The sequence below is a fragment of the Stegodyphus dumicola genome, chromosome 5, assembly GCF_044657685.1.
Source record: "Stegodyphus dumicola isolate Sdum_Otavi_A_Nest chromosome 5, ASM4465768v1".
NCBI lineage: Eukaryota > Metazoa > Arthropoda > Arachnida > Araneae > Eresidae > Stegodyphus > Stegodyphus dumicola.
The window spans coordinates 225,588,211-225,603,263 of record NC_140772.1 but is presented as its reverse complement, the minus strand read 5'-3'; the positions used below and the strand labels follow the sequence as shown (position 1 = coordinate 225,603,263).

At 31.6% G+C, this 15,053-nt stretch overlaps 1 protein-coding gene across 1 annotated transcript in view; it reads left to right on the top strand.

Moving 5' to 3' along the window:
• LOC118205799 (lysosomal alpha-glucosidase-like) overlaps positions 1-15,053 on the top strand; it is a 108,746-nt gene that overhangs the window by 86,056 nt on the left and 7,637 nt on the right. The window contains exons 16-17 of the mRNA XM_085817740.1: positions 4,619-4,668; positions 10,625-10,762. Of these exons, the coding sequence (XP_085673866.1) occupies positions 4,619-4,668; positions 10,625-10,762 (188 nt within the window). The remainder of the gene's footprint in view (positions 1-4,618; positions 4,669-10,624; positions 10,763-15,053) is intronic.

Below are 15,053 nucleotides of genomic sequence, written 5' to 3'. Positions count from 1 at the left end.
AAATACAGTTATTTAATTATGTTCTCAGAAATACTAGTCATCTTCTAGGTCAGATGAATATAATTTAGCACCCGCATTTATTAATAGCGTATGCCTATGAATTCATAGGGCCCACCTATGGCCGAGAGGATAAGAACATTGATACTAATTCAGAAGTCAAACAACAAAAATCAGCGTTATACCTACAAAATTTTCACAGGACTAGTTTCGATGGTTTTACCGAACCATCATCTTCAGCTGTAAAACCGCAAATGAACAAGATAGGAAATAATGATTAGATAAGATAAGAAAGCCTGGACAAGAATAAGCAAGTGGCGCCATCTGTTGGCGAAACCAAAACTAAAACATAATTTCTCTAAAAGCCGAAGGCAAATTTGGATTGGAATTAGGATCGTTAACTAGAACAGAAAGATTTTTATGAATGTGAAATGCCTCTAGAAAATCCAGTTCTCCAATGGAAGATGTTTTTTGAATAATTTTGGCAGCAGAAAAATTGAAAGTGTGATTTTCGGACCAACAATGTTGAGCAACAGAAGACTTCTGTGTTTCCTTTTTTCTAACATATGCCTCATGTTCTTTGACGCGAAATTTTAAGGCTCTCTTAGTTTGGCCAATGTAAATTAAACCACACTGGCAAGGAATCCTATAAATACCCCAGGAATTCATATCCGGAATGGGGTCCTTGAGTATAGAAGTTGGAATTTTATTGATGGGAGAGTAAACAACCCGAAAGTTAAATTTCTGCAAAATATGTGCAACTTTATAGCTAATTGATGGAAAGAAGGGAATGACAACAGAATTTTTATAATCTCCTAAAATAAGAGTGTGGCTTTTAGTGTGTTGAGATGAGAATTTTTTAACTGCTTGATTAATAATGTTGGGTGAAAAGCCCCTGTCAATAGCTATTGCTTTTAAATAATTTAGTTCTTCATCAAGGGCTAGTTTGGAGGAGCAAACTTGAAGAGCACGGAAAACATAGGAATAAAATGAAGCTAACTTTTGTTTAGTCGGATGACATGATTTAAAGTGTGGTGGAAGGCAAACCGATGAAGGTTTACGGTAAACTGTAGTACTGAAGTTGGATGTGTTACGTGTGACCAGAATGTCGAGAAACGGAAGAGAATTGCAAGTCTCAAGTTCAAAAGTGAACTGAATAGCAGGATCAATAGAATTCATTGTTGAAAGAACTTTATTTAAATCATCTTTATTACCTTCAAACAGGGTAAAAGTATCGTCTACGTAGCGGAACCATGCCGGGAAGTTTAAAGTTTCAAACAATTTTGATTCATAATAATGCATGTAGATATCAGCCAGGATGGGACTGAGGGGGCTTCCCATGGCTAATCCCTCAGTTTGCTTGTAATATTTATTTTGGAAAACAAAATGTGTTTGTTTCAAACAGAGTTGAGTGAGAGAAATTAGCTCATCAATTTCGATGCAAGAGAAATGAAATTCGCGAAGTCTGGTTTCTAGACATCTTAATGCACCCTCCACTGGGACATTGGTGAATAATGATTTTACATCAAAAGAAACCATGAGTAAATTACGAGGAGAAATGTTTTTAACCTTTTTTACAAACTCTATTGAATTTTTTATGGTGTAAATGTTATTGTCTAATAGAGTGGAAAATCTAGAAACTAAATATTTAGCTAAAGGATACGAGGCAGTACCTAAATTTGATACAATAGGGCGGAAAGGAATACCACTTTTATGAATTTTGGGAAGAGCATATAATCTGGCACAATTCGCAACAGATGGGATAAGCGAATGTTTTAAGTTGCTTGAAATGATTTGCGAAGATTTGATCGCAGTTTTTATTTTGGATAAGTCCGAAGGTGAAGGATCTTTAGGGATCGGATTATATGGTCCTTCGTTTAAGAGTTTAGTGACACCATCGATGTAAGTGTTCTTATCCATGACGACTATCTGGCCACCTTTGTCGGCCTTTGAAATGACAATATCCGGGTTAGAATGAATTTCGCGCATTGTAGCTCTTTCTCTCGCAGTTAGATTTGGTTTCAAAGGTTTATTATTGAATTTCACATTATGAGCGATAAGATGCCTAATCATTTCTTTCTGTGAATCTGAAACTTTACTGAACTTGAAAGCTTTTTCGATAGGAGCCAAAATCATTGGAATCGAGGGTTTACAGGTTTGTGAGAAGTTAAAATTATATTTTAGAATTCTCTCTTGTTCTTCTGAAAGACTAACATTAGAAATATTAACTATTGGCTTGATGTTTACAATGGGAAGATTTTTTGAACTACTTGGACTGGAAGACTGTAAAAGAAGTTTTTCGAATTTAACTGCAAGGGTGTTTTTATGACGGTTAACTGCATTCTCCGTTCTAGACCAAGACTTTTGTTCAAGGGCAGTGAATTTTGGATATGTTTTAGCGAGTTCCAGATGAAGCTTATAGAGTTCATGTTCAATTTTGGACAATTGTTGACGTGTATCCCTTATCACGGACCGAAGTAAGGCAAGTTTGCAATTTAACAGAATTCTTGAAACGCGACTCGAAGGTTTTTGATTAGATTTGATTTGAATAAAATTGGGGATCAATTTTTTACATTTATTGTTCAACATTGATAGTTCAATGTTGGTTCAAATCCTGGAAAACAGACTGGCTACATAGAAGTTTTCATGTTTCTTCTGATGTGCAACAGGAATATGAGCTAGTTTCCGTTAAGAAATTCTCCAGGAAAGCATTCCTCTTGTTAGGCAGGTAGCCCTAGTGTGCTTTTCCATAATCTAAAATGCCATGAAAGGTTTCACTGTAATTCTAAATATTCACATTTAAATCTTCATATGCTTTGTATCTGAATTGAAACTTTGTTCGTATATATATATCTAACTCCCAAATCATAAAAAATATATTAACAAAACTGCTATTACGGTAATATTTTGCTCCATTATAGTAACTGCTAACATACTATATAAAGTTATTGTTAATATCTGCATCCAAAATCAGGATTTATGTCTAATATCAGGATTTGTTGCAGGAAATTTAAAGTTGTATTGCACATTTTAATTTTATTTCTTTGCAAACACATTTATTAAATTCTTGACAAACACAGTTGTAAGGACTTGCTTTAAATCTGAGCCATGATGCAATCTCAAAATTTATTGATATGGTCCCAGTTAACCTCACATAATTTATTTTCTCAAACATTTTGATATCAGATTGTTTTTTTTCTAATCCCACTCTCCTTTTAACTTTAAATTATAAGTAAATGCATATTACTTCTCATTCTTCACCTTCTCTAAAATAAAATTTAAAAAAAGTTTAAAAATAGTTTTTTCAGCGTGTGATATACTTTTTGAATGTACTAATTCCACCTCCTTCTGATTATCTGCATCCTGCAAAAACATTACAAAAACTGTTCATGAAAGCTAAGTTTGTCGCTGAAATAGTAATGCAGCAACCCACAATGTTGTCAAAAAATATATATGTGGCAACCCAGGTCTGCAAATGTGTGTTTTGGCCAGTGCACAATGCTTAAGTTGTGAAATTCTCTGATATTATTATTATTATTATTATTATTATTATTTTTTAACAAACACAGATTGCCATGTACATGGGAAGAAAGACGGTGAATATAGTACATATCTGTTTTGACAGTGTTTAATGCTGAAGTTGTCCATTTCCGAGTTTCTAAAAGTTGCAATTTTCTGATGTCTTTCTAAACGAAAATAGATAGCTGTGTACATGTGGAGAACAGTAGCTTAGGAGGAAGGAATTCTTAGTGTTTCATTATTTTGAAAATGGATGGACCCTTTTGCACATTAACTTGTGAAAAATAAGTTGGCAGTAAGTTCAGAAATGCTCTCCAAAGTCACCTTTCATAATATTTTTGGTGATGATGCTGGTAATCAGAAAGTATCGCCATTTCATAAAAGTGATTAAAAAAGAGACAGACATAGTTGTTGGTTATTAACTTCCTATACTTTCATTTTAAGCCAGCTAATTTATTAAACTACTTCAAATCAGTAGATGCTTTATAGCCTTCTTTCTGTAAGCAGATTACTTTTATATAAATTTACCATAATTCAGGTAGATATAAATATAAATATGAAAAGTTGATATAAATGACAACATTAAATGTAATAAGTTTTTTTCATGATCATTTGTATGTGCACAGAATGATAAAAATTAAGGCAACTTCATAAAATTAAAAACTTTGCTTTTTTTTTATTTTGAAATGCTGGTAATTATGAGTCATTTTCCTATATCGTCTTCAGGTTTTTTAGGTAAGGCAGAAGGTTAGCATTAATCGAAAAATAAGGATAGCTGTGGTGCTTGAAGGTTGGAAACTGATTTCCTTTCAAAGCATGGTCATAAAGATAAATATAGATTTACAAAATCAAATTTGAAAGTGACTGTGAAAGTAATGTAGGTTTCTTAACACGTGGGGAGACATTAGGGCTTGAATTTTTAATTTAATTATAAATTACTGTATGGGAACTCTTGAAGACCCATTTGCAAGTGTGGGATGCTATATGTTCATTCATTAATAATCCAAGGATTTTTTATACATTAAACATACTACAATGTATTGATTTATTAAAATTTTGATTAATAATTATATACTGTAGTTGTTTATTTTCTTGCTTTCAGATACATATAAAAATGATGCTTTTAATCTCATTCAACTATCTGCTCAAAATGTGAGTTGTAAAGTTTTATTTATTATTTTATTTCATACTAATTGGTAAGGTCTATAATTAAGAACAATAAATGTAATATGAAAGATGAATTTTTAATAATAATTATCAAGCAATTTATAATAAGTACTAAAGTTTGCAAGTCTTGTTGTAGCAATTATATTCTTCAACTGTGTAATGAAAAAAAAAAAGTACCAAAAAAGAAATCAAATTTGAAATAATTATTAGTGATACATGGGGAAGGATTCTGTGATTGATAATAATTTTAAAGTGTTGTCAGTTTTTACAGCTGTACAGAGAGCTCACTCAGTAATCTAAGTTATATTGTAAATCTGTCTGTTACGAAAAAATAATGTATACTTCACTGCATATAACATATAAGTTTTATATTCCATTTTATAAGATTATATATATAGATCATTACATATCTTTTCCATTTAGGGCTGTAAAGAATAATTAGAGTAAAGAGTAATTTCCTCTGCACTTGCTGTAAACTATAATTTTGTTGTAGCTGTGGTTGAATTTTTTTAAACAAAAATAACAGTATCACCATAGCACAGTACTTTTTATAAATTTTCTTTGTATTGAATGTTAATAAAAGAAATTTTGTGAGTGCATTAAATCAAAACACATTTACTTTTATTCCTGTATCATAATAGTGCTGCTGTTACAAATTGTAACAAATGGAAATGCAGAAAGTAGTTTTGCTTTCATGTCAAACAGCAGAAAACTGGAAAAATTGGTGTTGTAAATTAATAAAATTACTGAAAGGAAACTTGTAACAAAACTTTTATATGCTGAAGAATCCATAAACGACTAAAATATAGATTGATAAATAAAAGTAAAAAGGTGAGAATAAAGAGTCATAATTATATGACAACATTCATCTGTACACTGTTAAATTAACAGATCCTCCTGACAGTTTTTCTGGAAATCACTGAAATAGTCCTCCTATAGCTGTACATTAAAATATTGTCAATGAAAGTCATTTAGGGAATTCACTGATGAAAGTCATTTAGGGACATCTTTCTGTTACTCCTGTATATTCATGGACAGCTTAAGCTTCAGAAAAAGGAAAAAAATCGGGGATAAGTCGGGAGAATATGGATGGTTTATCATTGAAGCTGAGTATTTAGCAAGGTATTGTACAGACAATGCTATATGGGGCCTAGCATTATGATGTAAAAGTAACCATTGCTCAAAATCAAAAAGTTCCTTCCTAATTTATCCGGTTTCTTAATCGAAAAGCAGCTCCTTGTAAAAATACTGATTAGTTGATTGATTTTCAAGGACAAATCCATGGGGAATAAGTCCTTTCTAATAAAAAAAAATGTAATCAGCATCACCTTAGTCTTGAATTTTATGAACAACACTTTTTTAAATATGGGAGAGGACAAGTCTTTTTTACTGTGCACTTTATCTTTATGTTTTGGGGTCATACAGTAGACACCAGGTTTCATCTCCCGCTACTATATACTTTAAGAAATTGTTTTCGTGATGCACAATAGTCACAGCAAGCTTTTCTGTCTCCTTTTTGCTGATCTGTTAAAATCCGAGGCACAAACTTTTCTTCATTTTCAAATTTTCAACTAAAAGTAACCTAAACCTTTCTTTGCTAATCCTAAGCATGTCTGAAAGTTATTGAGTTGTTACGTGTCTATCAGCTTTTACCAAAGAATTAATTTTCTTCACATTTTCCTCATTCTTTGAAGTTCAAGGATATCCTATCTTTGGTTCACGTTCCACACTTTTGTGCCCAAGTGGTTGTACCACTCATACATTTGCGTTGTTGATAACAATGCATTGCCATATACTGTTAGAATCATCTCTAGCATTTTGGTTTTGCCTAATCGAAGCAAATTTTTTTGTAGAACATCTTCATAATAAATGAAATTGACTTCAACATTGTGATATGCAAAAGACAAAATAACCAGTTTAAACTAGCTTTAACTAGAGCTGATGTGTCACTGTTTCTAAACATACACTTTTTTATCATTTGGCCTTTTAATTTGTCCAGCTACTTTATGGGCAAAGTCAGTTACTTATACAAATGCAAATTTACCAGCCAACCTGGACCTAGTTTAAAACTCCAAGCTTCATTTCACAAAAGTTTTAAAATGCAGCAAATTAAACTTCATTTGACTAAAGCTTACAAGATTGCCTAGACCATAAAAGAATTTCAAGCAAACACTTACCAAAACATGATCTAACCTCAATATCTAATCAGTGTTCCCAGTAAGACCAGCATTGTTGTCATCAATCAACAGGCAGTTTTCTTCAATTGGCTGGATGGCAGAATACAGGCTTAACTTTTATGCTTTTATCCATAAATCTCTAAATTTTATAAATTTTATAGCAGAAATGCTTGTCACTCAAATCTGCATAAATTCTGAAATTAACAAAACTCATGGCAAAAACAGGCAGAAAAGAAAGAAGTAAACTAAAATAAGATTCCATTAGTATAACTTAAATATAAATGTCTCAACCTTTATCAGTGATTTTACTTACAGTGCCAGAAGATATTTTTAGTTTTTATGCAATATATCATCAGGAAAAACAGTTTGTTGATATTTAACATATTCAGACAGACTTAGGGTATGGTTTTGCAGTCATTTGTTTATTTCTGTTTTCAGCTGGATTTGTTTTTTTCCTTTCAAATTAAATATATTAAAAATACCTTTCTTTGAAATGCAACAACATGTTTTTTTCCGCTGCTTTACAATTTGTTGGTACAAATATATTTCTATGGGAAGTGCATTTATGTAATCTTTGAGTTGTCTATCAATTTTAAGAGCCATTTCCAAAATAAATTATTAATTCTGAACTCTAGTCAAAACAAAATAATGACAGATGATTATGCTAAAAATGCCAAATCTTTAACTCAAAAAATGCCAATTAGAAAAGTTAAATAGAAAATCATTTTGGTAAAATGCAAATAATATTCTCTAGGACAAAAAATTTTAAAAAAGAATTTGAAAAATATTCATAATTACATACATTTTTTACTAACCTGATACAGTTAAAAGTCGTTAATCCGGACTCGTCGGGACTTCGGCGATTCCGGATTATCGATTTTTCCGGATTATAGATCATCAGTTTAAATCTCGTAAGATGGCATGAAGAAATTCTAAAATTAAAAATATGAAACCGTAATTTATGAAATAAAGAACAATTATGATCTAAAGGGTATCAAAATTTACAAAAAAAAAAGCTTAATATTTATTTGTTTATTTTATTAAACATTTCTTTCAGTGTAAGTTGTTTAAGTTGCTTCATTTTATATGATAATACTTTCTCTTTAATTCTATAAACAGACATAATTTTTTGTTCAGTTACAAAGTTCAAGTCCTGTAATTGCTGTGCCGAGAATACCGACTAACTTGTCAATCGAAATTTTTTCGTTTTCACTAACCTCTCTGTCACTTTCTTCATGTCTTTATCCATTTTATGCAGCAATTCCACTTTTTGTTTGACGGACATCGAAACATACTTTCGTTTTGTAGATCCTTTGGGAGCTCCAGCATCGGAAATTCTATTTGACATAATTGAACGTTCAAGTTTACTTTTATGAAATTGCTCTTACAGTCTGCAAAAAATAATAAATCGCATCCAGTTCGAAGATTAAGGAGCAACGCAATCATCAACATTAACTGAAATAGATAATTAGATAATTTTAGCTTATACCCTCCGTTATACATTAAATGCGCACGCGAAAACGTATTCTGCGCTTGTGCACACGCCTATGCGCAGTTGTAAAGGTCTTACGCGCAAACGCCTATGCGCATGTGTCAACGCGGCGCATGCGCAGAAAGTTTTTAGCTTTGAGATCCGGATTATAGATCATTCCGGATTATGGGTGTCCGAATTAACGCCTTTTGATTGTATTATAAGTAATTTATGGAATCTAGTACTTGAGTGCCTTTGAAAGTATTAGGCAAGAACTTTCAAATACTTTGAAAGTATTAGTAAATTATATTACATCACAATATCTTGAGTGATTTGCATACATTTATAACCATTCGTTGGATGTGTATATTAGCAGAGGCTTATATTTACTCTTTTAAATATGCACATCTGTACACTTTTATGCATTTTTTTTAATATTCTAATAAATTTTGAAAAGTGCATCTATTAAAATGAAAGAAATAACTTTCTAGATGTACTTAAAAATGGGGGAGGGATGTGAACATTTACGTTACTTTTCTATGCTGCTTTCGTTAAAAATAAGTTTAAAACATATCAGCTTAAATTATTTGAAAACATGAATTTTACACAGCAGCACTTTTTTTAAAATCTACCGTATTGTACTGTCATGAAACTCTCTGAGGCATGTTAGGATTCCTATAAATTAAAATTATCATTACAATGAATTTTTAGTAAGAAGAAAACAATTTTGTATATTTTGGGTAAATATCTTTCTGCTATCTCTTCCCTACTGTACACTAGATTCAGTTTTAACTTTTCATTTTATTTTAGGCCTTCTGTTCAGGCAACCTTTTACTGCATTGTAGCCTTAGTACTATAAAATACTTCTTGGGCTTAGCGTATTTTCGTTTGTATATCCATCATTTTATTTTTAAATTCAATACACAAATCACCTTAACTACTTCTAGTTATATATGCTAAAGAAACTGGATAAATTGACTGATAGTGTCATATTTTAAAAATTTTCATGGTGCATCATGTCATTTCTAAAGTTCCATTAAACAATTGAATCAAAGCATTATAAAAGGCATTAACTGCAGAATGTATTTTAATATTTTTGTGATGTTTTGGGTCATGAAAAACTGGCAGAAATGATCAAAATATCAGAGTTAAAAAGATATGTTTATTATTGTGATTTTTTAGTATTGTGTTTCCCTAGACATTCATATTAGCTTTAAAGTAAGACCTAATTTGATATTTTTAAAAATAATTTTGTATATGGAATTATCAGAAATCTTTCAGGGGCCTGTCAAATCATTTAGCTTTTTTAAGGAAATTCAGATAAATATAAAATTGGGAAATAAGTGATAAGTGTTACATTATCCCCCTCCCCCAAAAAAAAAGCATTTTGTTTTGTAGTTTTTAAGAAATTGTGTGTATACAAATTAAAATTGAATGGAAGATTTTTAGAAAATTAAATTCAATGGTCCTATCTACTGCTTTGATTTTCATTTCTTATCTTAAAAATATAGGTTTCCATAATTTTTTATATACTTTGCAAAGCTATAAATGCTCAATGGCTATAATTAGTATAGAATAAAGCAGTAACTGCAAATAAGTTATTACTTAAAAGTTACTATAAAACTTACTAAAAAGTAACTACTTACTATAATTAAAAGTTAAAATTTGTTTAAAAAATAAGTGGGACAGAAAAGAAAGTTTAAATTTTCTGGCATTTTTATATTTTAAATGTGTAGGCTGTAAGGTAGGAGTATGGGTTTTATATATATAATTCTGATTATCCTTCCACACCTGACAAGAATCACAGAGCAAAGCACCTACTTTGGCAACATGGCAAAGCACACAATGTTGTCAAAGTAGGCAAACCAGAATTTTACATAAATGTATTTACCTGGCAATCGACTAATTTTTGTGCATGCAGTTAAACAGTTTTAAATTTGAGGATCATATTTATGGTCTCTACTTATTGTGATTAGTGTGTGGAGTTTTTTTTTTTTTTCCTTTTTCTTGTAATGAATCATAATGCCATTGTAGAATTTACATGCTAATGAAAAAGAAAATGTTTTAACGTGTTATGTTTGAAAAAAATTGTCACCTGTGATTTGAGGCTTTGCAAAAGGGTTGAGCAGATAATCAGAGAGTAGCAAAAAAATTTTTAATATGATTTATTGATTCTGAAGTCTTCAGTAAAATGGAAATGAAAGGAATGAATTTTCATATTTGATTGTATGGATATAGTTATACTGAAATTCCAATTCTGTTATGAACTTCAAGGTGTAATTTACTTTTACAGAATGTTTTCATCTCTAGTGTGGTTAACAAAGGATATAATGATGCTATGAATTTGAAAGAAATTAGAATATATGGTGTAGGTGATGATGTCAAAAATGTAACTATTAATGACCAGCCTACGTCATGTAATGTCACGAAGGTAAGTTTTATTTTAAAGGACTTTTACTGAAGGGCCTTCAGTAATTTCAAGCATTGATATGAATGTTGGTTTTGTTGTGAATGTAAATTAGAAAGTACATTTTATGGCATAAATATTTAATAATATATTTATTTCTTGAAGAATTACTGCAATAAAATATTAAAATAATTAGCAGATCCTGGACATTAACCAAGTACAGGACTGAAGCTGAATATTCTAGATAAAACACTGAAAAGAATTAAAAAAAAACGGGTTAATTAAAACTTTGGTAATTCTTGTTGTTTGAGTGTTTGCTTTATACCATATCATTTTTACGTGAGACTTGAATTAATATTTTTCTCTCACATAATGAAAAAAAAAAAAAAAGTCTGAAGATTATTTTCATGTCTAGATGTGGGATGGGTAAGACAAAAGCAAAAATATTCAGTGGTTATGTTATGCAGTGATTGTACAGAAATATAACTTGAACTATGGGAAAGCATGCTGAGTAGTTTTGCAGTGCTCTGACTGATATAAATGAAGATAAAATGATAAGATATTAATACATGATGCCTGTCCTCTTATACATTACTTATTGACTGTGCCTCTCGCACTATGAAATTTCTGATGGCTGAATATGACATGAAATCTTCACTGCCATCACTTTTAAGGTCTTTCAATATGAAGTATATTGTATTTGGTATTTCTCTATTGTAGTCTTTCTTTAAGTGCTATTTTAGGATTTAAGATTTATTTAATATTATTTGGTAAGTTTTTTTGGAGGGGAGGGGAGGGACGGGGGCAGATGAACCTGGATGTATTAAAATTTTTCCATGTTAACTCTTTGACTACTAACGGGTCATATGTGTTCCATTACAAGTTGAAAAATTACGGTGGGTTAAAAAGTACTTAGAATCTTCTGAATGTTGGAGATTGCTACATGTGGAACATATGTATCCCACCATTAACTACGGCTGGGTCTCAGCCTTTGGCTTGTAAACTGTTTCAAAAAAATCTCAAATGCTAAATTTACCTTATTTATGACATATGTTTACTTGGATAAAAAACTTTTTTTTTTTTTTTTTTTTTAAATTCAGTGGGTTAATTAACATTAACTGCTTCAGTGCTTTACTTTTTTATGTGTGTGAAAGTGTGATTGTTTTTTACAAAATATTTCACAGGAACACTTAATGTGAATAATTTGTACAGAAGTTTTGCTAAACAGAACCTTTGAATATATAGTACTGCCAATTGATCATATTGATTACCTAATGACTTGAGTTATTTATGATTATTCCTTAAATCATAAATAAATTATGCCAATTTAATATTTCTGATTTAATAAAAATATTAATAAAGAATTTTTTTTCGTATAGTTACCATTTTCAAACAATTTTTATTTATTACTGGTGTTTACCAATTTTGATGATTCTTTTCCCCCTTGTATTATTAAAACTGGTAAAAGTCAGTATTTTTGCAATTTCTAGCATTATTTTCCTCAGAATCAGCCAGATGAGTTTGTCATAGTTTTGACACAGCAAAAACTCAGTTATGAACCTTGATTTTTATTTCTTTGTTGCTAAGAAATTCAAGAACAGCTCGGAAAAAGAGAAGACAAGTCTTATTTTATCTCTTTACATTCCAGTTTTGACAGAAAATTAAATTAATGTGCCAATTTGTTTAATCCATCTTGAAATAATTGTAACTTTTCCATGCATGTCTATAAATGAAACCAGTTCTGAGGTAAGTTGAAACCTGTGTGGGATATAACAGGACAAACTTGATGTATATGTCCCATTCAGAAGCATATTTTATGACAAAAAAATAGAGCAAGGAAAACCGTATACAGGGATGTTTGTGCTCTGGGGAAACCCCGGAATTCCGGGGATTTTGAACTTCGATCATCGTCGTTTAAAAGGAAGTAGGAATAATAATGAATTATTTATTTTGATCTGGGTAATTTTGTTTGCTTTGAAAGCAGAAAACGCAAGGTCAGTGTGTGTGGTGAAAACTTTTCCTTTCTTTCTCCAAAGGCAGTGATAATGCGTGAAAAGGGGGGAAAAACTTATTTTTTTGTTCTTTCCTTATTGCGAATTATGACTCATTCCCCGGTTCTCGGACATTCTCTTCTGGATTCTTTTCGGCAAGTAGGCGCGGCAGAAAAAAAAAGGGAGAGACTTCGTTCGACCAGATGTGCGATCACGTGACTCTGGCTTCAAAGGTCTTATCTCTCCTGGCATGGCGCCAATAAGTAGAGAAAGGGGATTTTTCGCCGTATTAGCTATTTGTCATTGATCGCTTCTCAACATTTTTTTCTCCGCTGTGTAAAATTTTCGTTTCATTTATTGATGCACGTGTAAATTTTTCGTTTCGTTTATTGAAATATTTTTTTATTTATGTACGCAAGAGAATTTCACTATGAAATTTCTCGATATAAATAGTGATATTATACAATTAGAAGAAGGTGTCCAGAATGCATTTAGGTGGAATTGGATTGAACGGAGAGATCGTAATGGGGATACCATCGGCACATGGTGCAAGAAAATAAATGTTGCTGGACAAGCATATTGTGTTTTTTGTAACTCACTGCTGAAGTATGGTGGGGAAGAATTCAAGGCTTTCACAAATCATTCTAAAACTGTGACGCACATAAAATATTCAAAGTGCATTAGACATTCAATGACTTTAAGTAATTATGCTAATTCAAAAAATACTGATGACTTACTGGAGACTGATGCTCGGCCATTGGATATAGTGACAAGAAAAGCACGCCAAGAGGTATTAATAACTTCGTTTATCGCCGAGAATTCTCTTTCTTTCAATGTAGCTCCCAATTTAATTGAACTCTGCAAACAGTTAAGCCGCGATCAGACGGCACTAAACTCGTTGGAAATGTCCAGGACTACTGCATGTTATAAGATGAAATATGGGCTCGCAAAGACTATTAAGGAAAATATCATATGGAATCTTGCAATTCAGAAGCTGTTGTTAAAGCAGTTGTTAATACTATTGAAGATAATAATATTCCATGGGCAAACTTAATTAGTGTATTAATGGACTCATGTAACACCATGCGTGGAAAAAAAAAAGGGTTTTGAAACCAGACTACGATCAAACAAAGCACCCCACTTATTAGATATTGATGGTGACACATGTCACACAGCTAATAACTGTGCAAAAAAATTTGCTTCATGTTTTGATAGATACTTAGAAGATTTGTTTGATGACATCTATTTTGATATGAAAAACTGCAGTAAAAGAGAAATTTTTTTCAAAATCTGTGAATCCCTTGCCATTAAAATAAATCATCATTTCATTTCTCTCCCCCCCCTTCTCGAAACTCCAAAATGTCGGTAGTAAGTCCGTAAAAGTTTCAGGGGATTTTTTGGGGTCCCACAAACACCTCTGTGTATATGAAAAAGGAGCAAAAAACTATTAATATGGTGAATTTTAAGACACAATAACACGCCGAACAAATACTAATTCAGAAGTCAAACCAAAAAATCGTCGTTATATTCTCAAATTTTCACAGGACTAGTTTCGATGGTTTTACCGAACCACCATCCTCAGCTGCAAAAACGCAAATGAACAAGATAGGATATAATGGTTAGACTAGATAAGAAAGCCTGGACAGAAAATAAGCTAGTGGCGCCATCTGTTGCTGAAACCAGAACTAAAACATAATTTCTTTAAAGGCCGAAGGCAAAGATGGATTGGAATTAGGATTGTCAACTAGAACAGAAAGAGTTTTTTGAATGTGAAATGCCTCTAGAAAATCCAGTTCTCGAATGGAAGATATTTTTTGAATAATTTTGGCAGCAGAAAAATTGAAAGTGTGATTTTCGGACCAACAATGTTGGGCAACAGAAGACTTCTGTGTTTCCTTTTTCCTAACATATGCCTCATGTTCCTTGATGCGAAATTTTAAGGATCTCTTAGTTTGGCCAATGTAAATTAAACCACTCTGTCAAGGAATCCTATAAATACCCCAGGAATTCATATCTGGAATGGGGTCCTTGAGTATGGAACTCTGGAATTTTATTGATGAGAGAATAAATGATTCAAAAGTTAAATTTCTCCAAAATATGTGCAACTTTATAGTTAATTGATGGAAAGAAGGGAATGACAACAGAATTTTTATGACCTATCTCGTTCATTTGCGTTTTTGCAGCTGAGGATGGTGGCTCGGTAAAACCATCGAAACTAGTCCTGTGAAAATTTGAAAATATAACGCTGATTTTTGTTGTTTGACTTCCGAATTAGTATAGTGTATTTTATTTTTAGACATTTTTGTTTTATTTGCTGATAGAAT